We start from the raw sequence: 15,133 nt of genomic DNA, 5'->3' as shown, positions 1-15,133 counted from the left end.
ATCCCTTCATCTTGTAGTGTCACATTATGCCTTTAGGACCTCATGTGTCTTAACTGCCTTAATTGGAGGACAAAGATCCCAAGCACACCGTGAGGCGAGTAGGACGGTATGTTCATTCGTTCATTTGGCTTCAACTCCACAGAATTTGTTCGAGATGAACTGGACTGAAGGGCTCTTACTATGAAGCCAACAACAAAAGTTGTTTCACAGTTAAAAATCTCACATGAACACGATTGAAGTCTGACAAATTGAAATCAAATGAATATGAAGTTATGTCAACAATAACTATATTATTATTATTATTATTATTATTATTATTATTATTATTATTATTATTTGCTTTTCCTGACAATGAAAAATAAATACTTAGACTAAAATGATGCTCTAAAATGTTTACATCTCAGTGTGTATTCAAATCTTAGTAGAACATAGGGAAAAAAAAGAAAGAAAAACATGTCTTTTAGCTTTGCAAGACATAAGCTGAGTCATTTCCTGTTTGTTGACATCTTGATCAGTCTTACTCTTGTCTGTCCTTCTGCTCTCAATTTTGTATATTGCATGCAGACTGCAGAGAACTCTGAGGATCCATTTGTTGTTGTTTTTTATACTCAGAGGCATCTGCATGTATTTTAAGCCTTTTATTGATCTAGACATGTTTTATTTGCATGCATGCTTGCCACCATAATAGGTATTCCCGGTAACATCACTGAAAATCTACTGACAATCCTATCATAAGCTTTAAAATGTGTACTATGCTTGTTGCGATTGCCTGTTTTTCTTTTATTTCAGCCTGAAATCAATAGCAGGTAAAATGGGAGTTACACCCAAGTCACGTATCCCTTTTCCTTCTTCAGTCAGTCAGACAGCATTCCCTAGAGACTGGTTTTCAGATGAACTGCGCTTATAGGTTGCGTCCTCTGGATCTAGGCTGCATCTGTTGGCTGTGCGCAAGTCTTTAGGTGATGAACGGATGGAGCAGTGGAAGCAAAAGGCATAGAGGAAGGCCAGCAGGAGCAGCAGGCAGACGACACAGAAAATAATGACAATCAGGATGGTGTGCACTTCCATGTGCAGCATCTCCTGCGGGAGAAGAGAGGTTGTAGTCAGGAGGCTGAGAGCTGTCGGCGCCACATTGACGCTGGTGGGCAACTTTGGCTTCACGGAGGCCAGGTGGGTGACTGCTGACATGATGGGAGGATAAGTTTCCCCAGTGTGTTAAGAAGATGAACTTGTCTCCTTAAAAAGAGAACCAGTGTTCATAAGTTGTTTGACCACACGTACAATTGAAAGTACATCAATTGTTTTTTGTAAACCCCCCCAAAAAAACCCATAAAAACAAGATGATTAAGTACAGATGACACAAACCAATTTTGTGCAGTCTTGAGCTTGATGAAATCATTTTTCAGTTTAGCAGCATCATTCCATCATTGTGTCTTTGGTTCTTACCTGCAACGTGCTGTCCAGCCTGTCTGTGCCGGATTGAGTGTTTCTTTGGGTGATCACAGCTTTGGAAAATGAGGGAAATGGAGGACAAAGGAGGGAGGGCTGCAAGACTGTGAATAACAGCAAGAGTTGCCATGGCAACACTTGCTAAGGGGCGACCACCACTGGAGTGACATCATATCATTATGAGATGCTATTTTACACTCTACAAATAGAGATATGTGGACATTTTCAATCCAGACGGTAGGAAATGGTTTTAAATATTTGCGCATTACTCGGAAAATAAAAAGCCAATCACCTGAATAAACGAAATGGTTTGAGCCTTAAACTTATTAGAAAATAGTGGGGGACTTGAAGTGTTTGAATAACCTGAGATCTGGGATGGCAGACGAAATTATAGAATTAGTGTGCGTCAAGTAATTCATTTTCAAATTGCAAACACAGATTCATCAGTTATGTGATTAATTAAACACTCCAAATACGTCCACATGTCACTAATAAAACCAGCAATGAGAAACTATTATAGGATTCTAACTCACCTCCCCCTCTCCCCGGTGCTGTCTGGCCCTTTTCAGACTAAGATAATGATCCTCTTTTTCACAAGTTGTAATTGCTTCAGCTCCCCCCTGCTGTTATCCTTTAAAAGAAGTTGCAGCCCAAAAATGTTTTGGGCTTACTCTTAATTTTAGTTTCCATAGAGATGAATCAGTTATTCATCCAATATTCAGCAATTTTATCACCACTTACCAAGTAGACCAGAAAGGCTTTTTTTCCCTCTACAAAACGATTCACTCATAAATATCAGACAAAAGAGAAAAGAGAAATTTGTTCATTTGCATAATTTAACGTGGAAAAGGACAAAGAATAAAATCTGGTGACTGATGTGATTTTTAGAGTGTTTTCAGGTGGCTAATTACAGCTCCAGAGGATAGAAACAAAGGATGCATTACGTTCAACTGCTGCTAAGCAGAGCCAAAATGGAGACTGAGTGAAGGACTTAGCATAGACCAAGGTCAGCCAAAAAAAAAAGGACGAACACGTGAAGACCGATCCTTGAGGTGGCGTAAGCTTTAAAGTCTGGAAGATCTCCGACAGCTTCCCTGCATAGAAATGAGCCGGCAAATCAAAAGCTCAGAAATCAATGACCTTAAAAATCATTTCAGATCTTAAAGCAGATTCTCAAGCTGGATTTTTTCCTCAAAGTTGTACACACAAATTGAGGATCGGTATTTGGATTTCTGTTGGAGAGGAAACGACATTCACAGCTGGATGTGAGGGGTTTCATAGGGCAAACTGTCTCAGTGAAAAAGTATGATGATGACAGTCACACCGCTGCAAGAAAACCAACGTGCAACTTAATAGTCACTGAATAAAAATACAAAACTCTTGAGGAAAAGTTTCCCAGCTGAATATAAGCCAGTTTTTTAGAGTGTAATTTAATTTTTGGAACTGTTTACTCCGACATCCCGGTGAAATTTGATATCTTGTACTGTCATGTCTTGTGAGTAATTGTAAACTCTCCTCTCTTTAAGATTCATTGTTGTGTTTGTTTTCTTTGTCACAGTAAAATGTAACGCTTGTCACTGTGAAGAGGAAATAAAACCAGGTGACAGCTGAGCAGGAGCAGACTGGCTTGTTATTGTCACTCTTGTCACTTGTGGACGCACTTACAGTCACATTTGTGTGTTTTCTGTCACTGACAATTCTTAAAGCGCTTATTTGGCCATTGAAGTGACTGTTTGTCTTGTCTGTCAATGCAAATGGGTGCACTGGGAGAAAGTAATCACATATGATCATATTTGTTTTCAAAACCAGAAAACCAAATAGCAGAAATGATTAATTATTTTACTGTCAAATATATTGAAACACACACTTTACACACACATACACATTGAACTTGTACTGACAAATTGTGACTCCGGGGCTACACATTTAGTTTGGTTGTCTGTGTTTAAAGCACACGGATTCATCAGACATCGAGAATATCGCTTGGATAAAGAGAACACAAACATATATTTTTAGGTTAAAACAATGGTACATAAGTTCCTAATTTGATTATTGTACCTAGAATATTCATTTATTTGAGCTACATTTGCAAAATATCCATAAAAATGACACAAATTGTAAAAAGAAAATCCTTCTATGCAGAGAGTTGACTGTGTCATGGATGAGTTCTGATGAAGGAAAAGAAACAGACTTTATTTTTCTTAAATCCATGACATGATGCTGGTTCTCTGTTTGCCTCTGGACCGTTTTGTTCAGAGTGGTGTTTCACTTCTTCTTCTTGTTCACAATGTTGTTGCAAATCCAGTTCATCCCATCCTGTTGGTGAAATGGAATTCAAAGTATAAATCCATACTCTCAAACTCTCAAAATAAACAAGTCAGAGGCTAAACAGAAAGGAAAAAGTCCATGAACAGAGTTCAAACTGATTTCTTAGCACAATGCTACATGTAAGAAGGGCATAGACCACCTTCATGTGGATAATTAGATCCCTTCTGAGGGAAAAATAACTGTGTCTGACCTGAACTCCTTCCCCGGACACGGCTGAGCAGGCCTGAATCTGCCACTCACGGTCTCGGTATGTGTGCAGGTTGAGTCCCTCGGCGATCTCGCTGGCCGGCGATGCCGTGGCCAGATCCTGCTTGTTAGCAAAGATGAGCACCGGAACGCCCTTTAAATTTTCTTCATCAATCAGCTCGGACAGCTCCTACATGGACAACCTTCGTTAGTTACGGCTAAGACATGTGAACTCCATCAAGAGATAACACCACACACCAGTGGGGCCTAACCCTGAACTCAAGACAGGTTTTTTCTGGGGAGAAAGGTTCTTATTGTTACTGATGAAAGCCACAAGCTGAAACCCTTTAGTAAAATATCATTTTGTTCTCTAAGTTTTTGTGGATTCTTGAACTCTTACTTACAGATTTTACTAAATACAATGTCAAGGTATACTCTAATCATATTCCCTATTACCGTACACTACATAAAACCAAGTTCATCACTCTTGTTTTTATTTTCTTAACAACACAATGGATGCGCCATTTTTAGCTCGCCAGATCCCCCTATAGGCACGGAGGTTAGGCTGGAGTTAAGACACCGTCTAAGATTTGCTCTTGTTTGGTCTCTTGCTCAGTCACTCTCGATTTTTCTGATGTAATTACTTCCTTGAGTCTCTTGCATATACGGATGTGTGACAGAACTATAAAGCAATACACAAATGTTGCAAGAGGTGACCAGGATATCAGCCGGTTTTGTGAAAGTAGCAGGGATGGAAGGCAGCGAGAGCTAGACAGTGATTCCTCAATGTCGTCTAAGTTCAAAGCCTTTATTGCCATTGCACAGTTGACTGTACAACAAAATTGTATGTATATATATATATATATATATATATATATATATATATATATATATATATATATATATATATAAATATATATATATATATCTTTATGTAAATATTAATGCAAAGTGTGCTGTTTCTGGTCAGCATGTATTTGCAAGCTCACCAGTCCCGTCTCCTCGAACCGCTTCTTGTCAGCACTGTCAATAACATAAATCTAAAAAGACAAGAAACACTGCATTGATATCATTTACGTTAACATTAACAGACCCCAGCCCATTAGACCTTTATTGTTTTACTTGGTGATCTCCAAGTTAATACTGTCTTTCAAAAGTGTCCTATAGCAATAAAGTTTTACAAAAGTGCCTGCATGACAGAACTTTCTTGTATGGATATGTGCTATCATGACTCATAGATGATCACATATTAAGTCTTAAGTATTAAATCTCATAAGTTAAAGTTTATAAAATGACTCACCAAGAGGTCTGTGTTTTCTAGGTATTTTTTCCAGAAGGGTCTGATCTTCCTCTGTCCTCCAATGTCCCAAACATTGAGTTTCATGCCATGAGAGGCGACACTCTTTATGTTGAAACCCTGCAGAAAACCACAAAATGACAGCCATCACTCTCTTAAACTGTTCCAACTGACCTGAAAAGCCTCACAAAATGGTTTATTGACACAGGTGCGTGCCGCAACTGAGAGAGTGACATGTGCTCTAAGTGTTCATGAAGATGTAGTCAGTGTGTTAATCTGCAGCCCTTTTTCATAACACAAAGTTGTATAACTGCTTTATCCTGAGGGGCAGTCGAGGAGCAAATCTGAGGATAAGTCCAGAAGGATCAAGTGAAGTGTATGGACTAATGTGTCAAGTCTCATTTAGCGTCATGGTGACTGTTGCCACGTTGCACTGGACCGCATCCTCTCTGCCCGATGAGCTGTCACACTTGTCCCTGATCTGGCAGTACATCAGTTATTTTCTCAGAAGGCTGTCTGATACTTATGTGAGCGCTAATTACATCAGAGCGAGATAATGAAAAAGGAGCTCTGACATCTTCCAAGAAAATGTGTCGAGAGCATGAAAATCAGGTTTATGTCCTGATCGAAGGTTATTCAATGGAATGATGTGACATCCTTGCGTCATTATCTTAGTGATGGGCAGCTAAACTGTGTATAGTCCAAATTCAAGGAGACTGGGTTACAGTATCATGAAACCAAAGTCTGAAAATCTTTACCTAAAACTTAAAAATACCTTGTGATAAAGAAGAAACACTTGTAATCTTAATATTTATGGATTATTTATGGCAGATGCGGGTCTCTTTATCTAAAATATATGAAGCCATGCTTTAGTTATTCAGTTCTTTCTGGAAGTTTGTTGTGCAGTAGTGAGATGATATATGTCTTATTATGCCACGCAGCTTGCATCTTTAAAGACTTGAACTTCTTCTGACCTGTGTTGGCGTGATAGTGTTCACATCTTCAGAGGCGAGGCTTTTCAGCAGGGTGGTCTTTCCTGCGTTGTCCAAACCCAGGAGCACTATCCTGACCTCCTGCTCTGTTGATCCCTTTAGTTTCTCTATGACAGAGAGTAAGCCCTGCAAGACGGGCCACAGGCGAGGGAGGGCGGGTCAGGTGAAATAAAAAGGTCAAAGATTACGGCGTGCAGATCAACAGGCCATCTTTAGTGCTTGTGTTGGACGTCTAAGATTAGGAATGCTATATAGGATTGGGATGGACTGAATACAGAGCGTGAATAAATCAATGCCAGTTATTTAAATAAACTGACTACACTTCTGAGAAAAATAAAGTAATACAAGGGGCTTGTTAAGTTTGGATGTTTTGGAGCTGGAAAGTCATGTTATAGAGGGAAAATCCTCCCCTGAGAGGTAAATTAAAAGACAAACATGGCTTCCTCCTGGAAACTAATAAAATCCCACTGACCTCTTTTAGATTTGAGGTTAAAGCTCTTCTTACAACACTGTCCAGCACGCTAACATGTGCACATTGGGCTCCAGCCAAAACTCTGGAGCTTCTGTGTGACTACCACCCCCATCCTGTAAAAATTAATCGGATGCTCCTTTTGGAAATGCGCTGGTGTTGATTAGAGCGCCATTCATACAATATTACACTGTTTAACGTGATTAGTCTGTGAGGTTGCACAAGCTCAGACAGTGCATCAAAGCTTCCCCACTGCTGACGAAAAGCACTGTAACTTTTAAACATTTGATTCAAAGCAACAGATATGGTAGCGCATGTGTGGGTAAGTGTACATCAAAGAGACTCATGGACGACTATGATCACAGTTACTTTGCACTGACACAACCTAAGGAACTGAGATAATCCATCCTGGTTGAGTGGAGCAACAAACACAAAATGTAGTCAATAATCACTGGCTCATATTCTGTTTGTAGTAACTGGGAGTGAACAGCAGTCATGTACAGTACAAGCACTTGTGGGTTCACATTTGGTTTTATGAGTCTTGTGGTACCAAATCAGGTCACCTACCTTTTGAGCTTCTCCCATGTTGGTGTGTTTCCTGTGGCTTGGCTGGAGGGCTGCAGCTACATTCTCCAGTGAAGCTCACACAGGACTGTCAGCTCTCCAGGTTACAGATACCAGCTATCCAGAAAATCAACTGGTAAAAAAATGCCTTTTTTTCCTCCCCCGTCTTGGTAAACGCGTGTACGGTAAGTGATATGTGTATGTGCTAATGTCTACCTGGGCGTCAATTGCTCCTTAGAGGCAGTGCAGGGTTAGTGAACAGGAAGAGGGGGAGGGTAGATGGGACTGGGATTAGAAGGCCAGAATTAGCCATAGTCATCCATGCAAAGGCCACTCCATCCTCCCTCCCCCTACCTTTCTTGGTCCAGCCCTCCAACTCCACTTTGCAGTGGCTTTACCTGGATTATCCCCCAGCCACCTGCTAGGAAGGAAACGAAATAAACAGTCCGCATCTACCAACTCACACACTTAAAAAAAAAAGTTGTCTGCCATATGGCAGAGAGAAAAAAAACCTGCTGAAAGACACGCAGAGTGATGACTGACAGCATACGCAGTCGTTTAGCACATAAACGTCAGGATTATATCATAGTGTTGAACCGGGGAAACTATTTCTGTTTTCATTAGTCAACTCTCAGATCCCACATGCGGCCCACTCTAAGAGCGGAGAGGATGGAATTATTGTTCCATATATCCATTACAGGCCAGCCACTGTTAAGCTGCTCTGTGTAGCGTGGACTCCTGCAAGTAGAGCGTTCAGTGGGATTACTGTGAGAATCTCTGTCCAGTGCCAGGATTAAAACAATTCTTGCCTCTTTTTCTCAGTTAAATAGGCTAACATGGATGCAGCACTACAATGTGAAGAAGGCATGTGTTTGGATGCATCACACACACACACTTGGACTCAAATGTAGACAGAGAAGAGATTTTATTTCGACATCAAACATTACAACACTAAATTATGAAACGGGGCCGGTATGATATTTGAATGTTGCTCATTCATAATCTTCTTGGTGCGAGTGGCATCGGTCCACCGCTCTGCGCTGCCTCTGCTCTCTGCCTCATCCTTTCTTTGTGCATGGCTGCCAAAATAAAGAGGAGAGTCACTTGAAAATGTAATTGATAATATTAATGGTATGCCACAAACGCTCTCATGTGCTTCAATGACTTCTGACTGCAAAAGCAAGATGCCATGGGTGCAAGCAACAAAACAAATTAGTTTTTTGCAACAAAGATGTTTCACATCACAATCTTAATTGTCTCTTTAAGGAGCAGAAATTACAAAAAAAAAAACGGAAGAAAAAAAAATTCTGTTCAGGTTCAGGTTGAAGTGACTTTCAAATAAACAAACATCAACGCAACAGAACCCTGATGCTCAATTTGAGTCTGGAAATATGTGAGCTGTACCAGGCTCTGAACAGAAAAACCCTGCCTTCCCATCCATAACCTACACCAAACTTCACACCATGCTTCATTTACTGTTCCTCAGAAGGAAGCAGGTTGAAACTGTCCCACTTATTTCATCATACGCACAGAAGAAGTGGCGTGAAGTCAAGTGGCTCTCTCCACGCCCTAAAACCAGCTGCTATGAAGATAACTGTGAACCAAATGGTGTAAAGGGAGCATTGAAACTGCATCTCAGACTTAAGGTATTTCGACCAGAGAAAGTCATTAAAACCACAAAATATTGTGTCAACTTTTGCAAAAAAAAAAACAAGGATCTATAAAACGTAAAAAACAAGTACAACAAGAAATGATGCCATGTCTTATGTAAAAATGGCAAGTTAGTTTATCATTAATCTCTCGGAACCGGTGAGCACGACCCATTCTGCTCTGTCAAGAAAAACCATAATCCTTGGTAAAATGTAAGGGAAGGATAAGCTCATAGAAGCTTTTTCTCAAAAGAAATCATAACTCAAAAGTGGGCTTGATCCACTCAGTAGATTTCCATCTAAATACTCACTGCACAACTTTTGCTTTATTTCTATAGAAATAAGAAATAATCCCTCAAAAATTACGAGTTACAATTTTCATTATTATTAACTTACTAACCGATTATGAATCTGTTTTTCTTCTTTACCCATCTCAAGAACCATTTCTACAATCTGCTTCAAATACGGTGAACATATTACTGAGGACCTGAATGAGCAGAGTGCTGTGTTTGAAGACATCTGACTATATCTTACTTTGCCTGTCTTGTGTTGTGGCATAGAGGCAAGTTTGGAGCATAACTCACCCCTGTTGCTAGGCAACTCCATCAAGTGTCTTGTCAAATCAAGTGGACCTGAGCTTGATTTGTTTTAGTAATTCAGGAAACATTCCCGTGACAAGTTACATGGACAGGGAACTCACATTTGTTAGACATTTGCAAGTCTTTTTTATAAATGCTTGAAAAAAACCTAGTCATGAGGACCTCAAGTGTGAGGATGAATATGGCTTTCTCTAGGCTTCATAAATACATTATAATACTTTCAATTATCAAATTCAATAAAATAATACATCATTAACCCTCAAATGGAAAATATACTATCGTAGTACAAACTCCCCATAGGTAAATAGAAATAGTAGAAAGTAAAAGTGTAGCTGCGGGTTTTGGTTGTAAATTGTAATCCTGAAAGATGTTTATGAATGCATCAAGGTGTTGGGTTTGTTGCTTTACACCAGCTAAGCTGATGATGTCACATCTGCAGGTAAAAAGGTGACCCGCCTTTCAGATGACATGGACAGAAACCCAAAGGCAATTCAATGACAGTTCAATATTCGGGTGCAGAGAGGTTCCTTCACGGTAACATATCCACAATAACAACAGGAACTGTTGTAAACAAGCAATACAATCCCTCCTACTTTACTCTGTTGGCCTCTCAGTAAAAGCTCAAAGACAGGTAGGGAGCCTGTTCCAGTGTGATAAAACACATCATTCTTACTTTTCAACAGATCCACTTTTGCTTCATCAGTACTTGAAGGTTCTCTATTTTCTGTAATCTCACAATCCTCTGTCTTACTGTTTTACTTTCCTGCTCCACTTCCACAGGGCCTCTGGAAAGCTCAATCAGGTGCTCCCTTTTTTATGCAACTTTTTTGTTCCCATGCTGACTCATCATAACAAATGTTGACAAGTGACGTATTTACCAGCAGGAATTTTTAAGCAGCACATAATCCAATCTGGATAGAAACATCTTTTTTAATAAAAAAAAACAAAAAAAAACTAAAACATGGTAGAAAACATCAAAACCCAAGACCCACTACATCTACAACAGGCTGCCATTCGTGTTGCACTATTTTATAGTTACGCATTACAAAGAAAATGCATTACAGACGTGAATCTCATGGAAAGCATTTCCATGATCTCTTTTTATAACTGAGTTTAGAGGAATTGCTGGGTTGATTTGATTAATTTTGCATAGAGCAACGCTAGCTGTTTATCAGTTTTTCAGTCTGCATGCCAAGCTATGCAAAGCTGCTGCCCTATACTCAGTATATCAGCCTGTAAATAAGGCTGTGTGGGTTGTTAAAAACACCTGAGAGATACAGCTTGGACACGGTGATGAAACAAGGGTTTTTAACTCTTTGATAGAAAGCACATAGGTAGAGAAAAAAAAGTTGAATGACCCAAAAGGAACTCTTACCGTTGTCCCTTTTCAGCTTGAACCTCATAGCCATCCCCAATATGACGATCAGGGCCAATGCTGAAACACCACAGACCAATATGATGATCCAAGGGTCACCTGGATGATTCCATAGAAACAAGACCATAGAGGGACAGTGGAGATTACTGACATGTAACAGCAGCCCACTGTTCATATCTTAAAAATGACCTCTAGGGATAGCAAGATTTTGTCTTTTCAAGCTTTTGAAAACAAGTAAAAATCCAAATCTACACAGCAGGGGTATGTTATGTCTACTTACTAGATACAGTGACATCCTCTGGCGGAGACTTGCAAAATCCACACTTGCTCGTCAAACAGCAGGCATACTTGCCGTTTTTATTTGAAAGCACTTTCTTCAGAATGAGCTGGCTGCTGTTTTTACCGTTAATTACGTTCCCATCCTTGATCCACCCATATTCCAGAATCTCACCAAGAAAGTCATGCTGACAAGTCAGTGTGACATCATCACCCTCCTTTATCTTTGACTTAGAGCTGTTGACGGAGACTTTAACATCTGATGAGAAGAGGAAACATTCAGGAGTGATAATATTAGGTGATCAGACAGGTTTGTGAATCCTCACTCAGTCAGACTACATACAGCTATCATTTTTGCTCAGTTTGATGGATGCACTTTTCTGAAAGGAATACTAAACATCTAGACTACTCTGGCCCTGTCACAGTCAGCTTTTATCAATAATGACACCATAAGGGACTCATTTTTACTTTAAAATTATGCTTTCTCATAAAATAATCATACTCAATTACAGTTTTTCTACTCATCGAGCTTCCCAGTAAACAGAAAAAAGAACAAAAGAAAAAAAGATTCTCATTAATTCTGATTTATAATTTTGTCTTCCCTGTTTGCCATATTTGGGTCAACCTAATTTTTCCACTACGCCAGAGTTTCAGTGACACATCTGCTGGACTGTATGTAATTTTCATACCCTGTATCTTAAAGTAAACAAATAAAAAGAACAAGTGGACCAACCATTATTGCATTCTTGCGTCTTGTTGAAGTATGTCTGACAGCAGTCTGCAGGGAAAAGAGATGCAAAAAAATAACATGAAGAGCATTATTCCTATCTTACCTTGCTATTTATTTGGTGACATTGTACAAGGTACTGTACATTATGTGCTCAATAACTTCTTCAGATTTACTTTATATTAAACCGAGAGTGGTTTTTCTTTCTTTCACCTGCTGTAATGTTACATTTTGGAAACTCTTTGGAGGGACTGGAGGAGCAAGCAACAACTAAAACAAAAGAATACAGTGCAGATTATAAAAAAAAGTAAAAAAGTCACACATGTTTTCAGAAACTAAGTAAAAATAATATGTGTATAACTGTAAATGTTAACTTCAAACTGGTTGTTTACCTATGAGATGACCCAGCAAAAGATATATCACTGTTCTGACCATTCTCTGATGGAAAAGATAGAGTTAAAACAATTAAATAATTGAATGTGGTGAACATCTATTTATCACGAAAGCAATTACACACTTAAAATCCTCAGCTTGAAGCATTAAACATAATTATAAAATTATAAAGGAGTTTATTTTACCTGGCTTGCCGCTGTACCTCCAGACTGTGTGATGATCTGTTCTGCTTTACTAGTCCAAATGATGTTTGCATTGGAAAAAGAAAAGAAAAGCTGGGCAGAACTGACATCAATGCAAATTAATCCATCGCTGGAACGTCACCGCACAAACACTACCACTGTTTGTTTGTGTCAAAGGTGGACTTGTGCTTGTTAATGCAGTCAGACTCCACAAACGTTACACAAGACAGTGACAGTTTATAGGGCTGCTGCTATTTCAGCATAATTCACTTTCATTTTAATAACCCCATCTTATTTATATAACACCACATGTTAATATGATTTAACATAACATCACAGTCACATAGCTGCAGGTTCACCACAGATTTCATTTACACAACATATAGTAGATTTTCGGGTTTAAAAAAATTATGAAATGTGTATATTTGTTACAGAAACAGACCAATGTGTGATAGAGGTGAACATGCAAAGTCAGACAGAGTTGCCCTCAAGTCAAACCTGTTATCAGAATAACACGCTTATTATGCAAACTAACCACCGTCACAGATAACATAATAAGGATTCATATGCAAGACAATTTTACTCAGAAAATTGAGGATTTTAAGAAAACTGAATTAATTTTAAGGGTAAAATTACATTAAAGTCAAGCCTGAACATCCTGAACAGAACTTTACACTACAGCCACTAGGGGGTGCTGTTGATTATCCATCTTCTTAATTGATTTGCCATTTACCGTAGTTGGATAGAATGTATAAATTGGTCTTTTATGACCTTTTGTTGTTTTCTTTTCTGTATGTATATTCTTGCACATTGTTGTATCCCTAACATTATGTGTTTTAATGTTGTGACTCTGTATTTTCTTTTGTTAATTTCTTAATGTAGCTTTTTTATTATTTCAGAAAAGACAAACAATTAAGAAATTGCACATTCAAACCTTTAAGTCTTTTTGAACCTTATTTTTTTTATTTTTTTCCCCCATTTGGTTACATAAACCGTTTTACAGATGCTTATGCTTAACAGACTTCTTTGCAACCACTTCTTTACAGCAACCAATAGAGGGAAACAGTATAAGGAAGCACACCAAACAGGCTTTTACACAAGACTGGGTAGTTCTTTAGTCAACCTCTAAGCTCTTAGTTGTTGCTTACAATAAGATGTTTCCTTTGTCTCATTACTTTATCTCCTTCTACCCTGTAAAAGGCAAACATTGAGTCATAAAAAGACTGTGTTGTCTGAGAATATGAACCATGAGGAAATAACTATTTCCCAAACTACTGTGCTATTGGGGGAGGTAAATCTGGACCAAATGGTCCTAAGGAAGCTTTGAAATAGCCTAAATTAAATTACACTCATTTTGCCTGCTCATGAGAGAAATTTCATTCCACATTTTGTGCTTGTTACGGCTCATTTTCACGTAAGAATGAATTAAGGGACATTGTCAAAGTACTGAACTAAAAAGCCAAGATTAGCAACCAAGATAAGCATTATTACCATGATGAAAATTATGTTAATTTATAGACCGGAACAGGTCTAATTCAGTAATATAGTGCTCATTTGTGTTTATTTTCAAATATTTTGCACCATTAGGTTAGTTCCCACACACTCCACTCATTGATCGTGAAGTTTTTAATGAATTGCCGTGAGCAATTCAGAATTTTAGCTTGTTTAATGTTCTATTAATGACAGGATCCTGAAGTAACTACATGCTAAATGTGCTTAAAACATTAATTTGAGGAAAAAAAGGAAGTCAATAGTGTTAGTCACACCTGCTACTAAAGAACCAGGAGTCAACATTTTTACTGCGCAAAAATATGTTGCACTTAATGATTGACATTGTGAGAGGAAAAAAAGGTTCTCCTCATTTATAAAAATGTCTTGAGATCATTTAACCTACAGCAATGTTCTTCAATACAGGTTCTCAGGGCCTACTACCCTGCATGTTTTAATTTTTTCTCTGTTTCAACACACTTGATTTAAATTATTAGATCAACATCAGCTTGTCAATACAGTGCAGAAATCTGTCAAAGACCAGTTAATTGGAGTCAGGTGAACTGGAGCAAACATGCAGGACAGTGGTTATGAAGACCTGGATTGAAGAACACTGACCTCCAGAACATGCATTTCTAGGGTTTGCAAATGTTGCTCATACAAGAAGGTGATATTACACCCATGGATATATCATATAAGCTAGGGACCTCAGGACAAGACCAGAATACACCCCACACACAACTAAAATAAGCCAACAAACTTGGACCAAAATACTGAAACAAAACTTCAATACTTCCATTTTTAAGGCAGTTTGTTGTTGAAACTTTTGCTGTTTTAGCTGATTCCTCCTGGCCAGGGCACTCTTGAGAAAAAGATTTTTAAATCTCACCGTGCTCTTCCTGGTTAGATAAAGGTTTGATTAATTGATCAAGTAATTTCATGTTTTTTCATAGTTTGAAGTCATTTATAGTAAAAATCTTGGAAGGCCTTTACGTAACACTGAACTTTAAATAAAGTTACCTTTGGCCCCATTTTGTATCATTTTCTTTCATGTAATTGGTTCAAGTCATTTTAAGTCACTTTAACCATTGTAAGCTCTTTGACAATCTATTACAGATATTCAAATTTATAGGCAGCTCTGTAACATTTCTTTCATTTT

General features: G+C 38.4%; 1 protein-coding gene across 1 annotated transcript; it reads right to left on the bottom strand.

Moving 5' to 3' along the window:
- Nucleotides 1-3,267: 3,267 nt before the first annotated feature.
- arl3l1 (ADP ribosylation factor like GTPase 3, like 1) lies at nucleotides 3,268-7,556 on the bottom strand. The gene is made up of 6 exons (XM_061726264.1): nucleotides 7,289-7,556; nucleotides 6,235-6,378; nucleotides 5,264-5,380; nucleotides 4,953-5,003; nucleotides 3,968-4,153; nucleotides 3,268-3,765 (listed from the first exon to the last, which is right to left on the bottom strand). Exons 1-6 carry the CDS (start codon nucleotides 7,304-7,306, stop codon nucleotides 3,715-3,717), a joined length of 567 nt encoding a protein of 188 aa, XP_061582248.1. The 5' UTR covers nucleotides 7,307-7,556; the 3' UTR covers nucleotides 3,268-3,714.
- Nucleotides 7,557-15,133: the final 7,577 nt, after the last annotated feature.

The sequence above is a fragment of the Cololabis saira genome, chromosome 7, assembly GCF_033807715.1.
Source record: "Cololabis saira isolate AMF1-May2022 chromosome 7, fColSai1.1, whole genome shotgun sequence".
Taxonomy (NCBI): domain Eukaryota; kingdom Metazoa; phylum Chordata; class Actinopteri; order Beloniformes; family Belonidae; genus Cololabis; species Cololabis saira.
The sequence above is the reverse complement of the archived record's forward strand: the minus strand, read 5'-3'. Positions and strand labels throughout refer to the sequence as shown.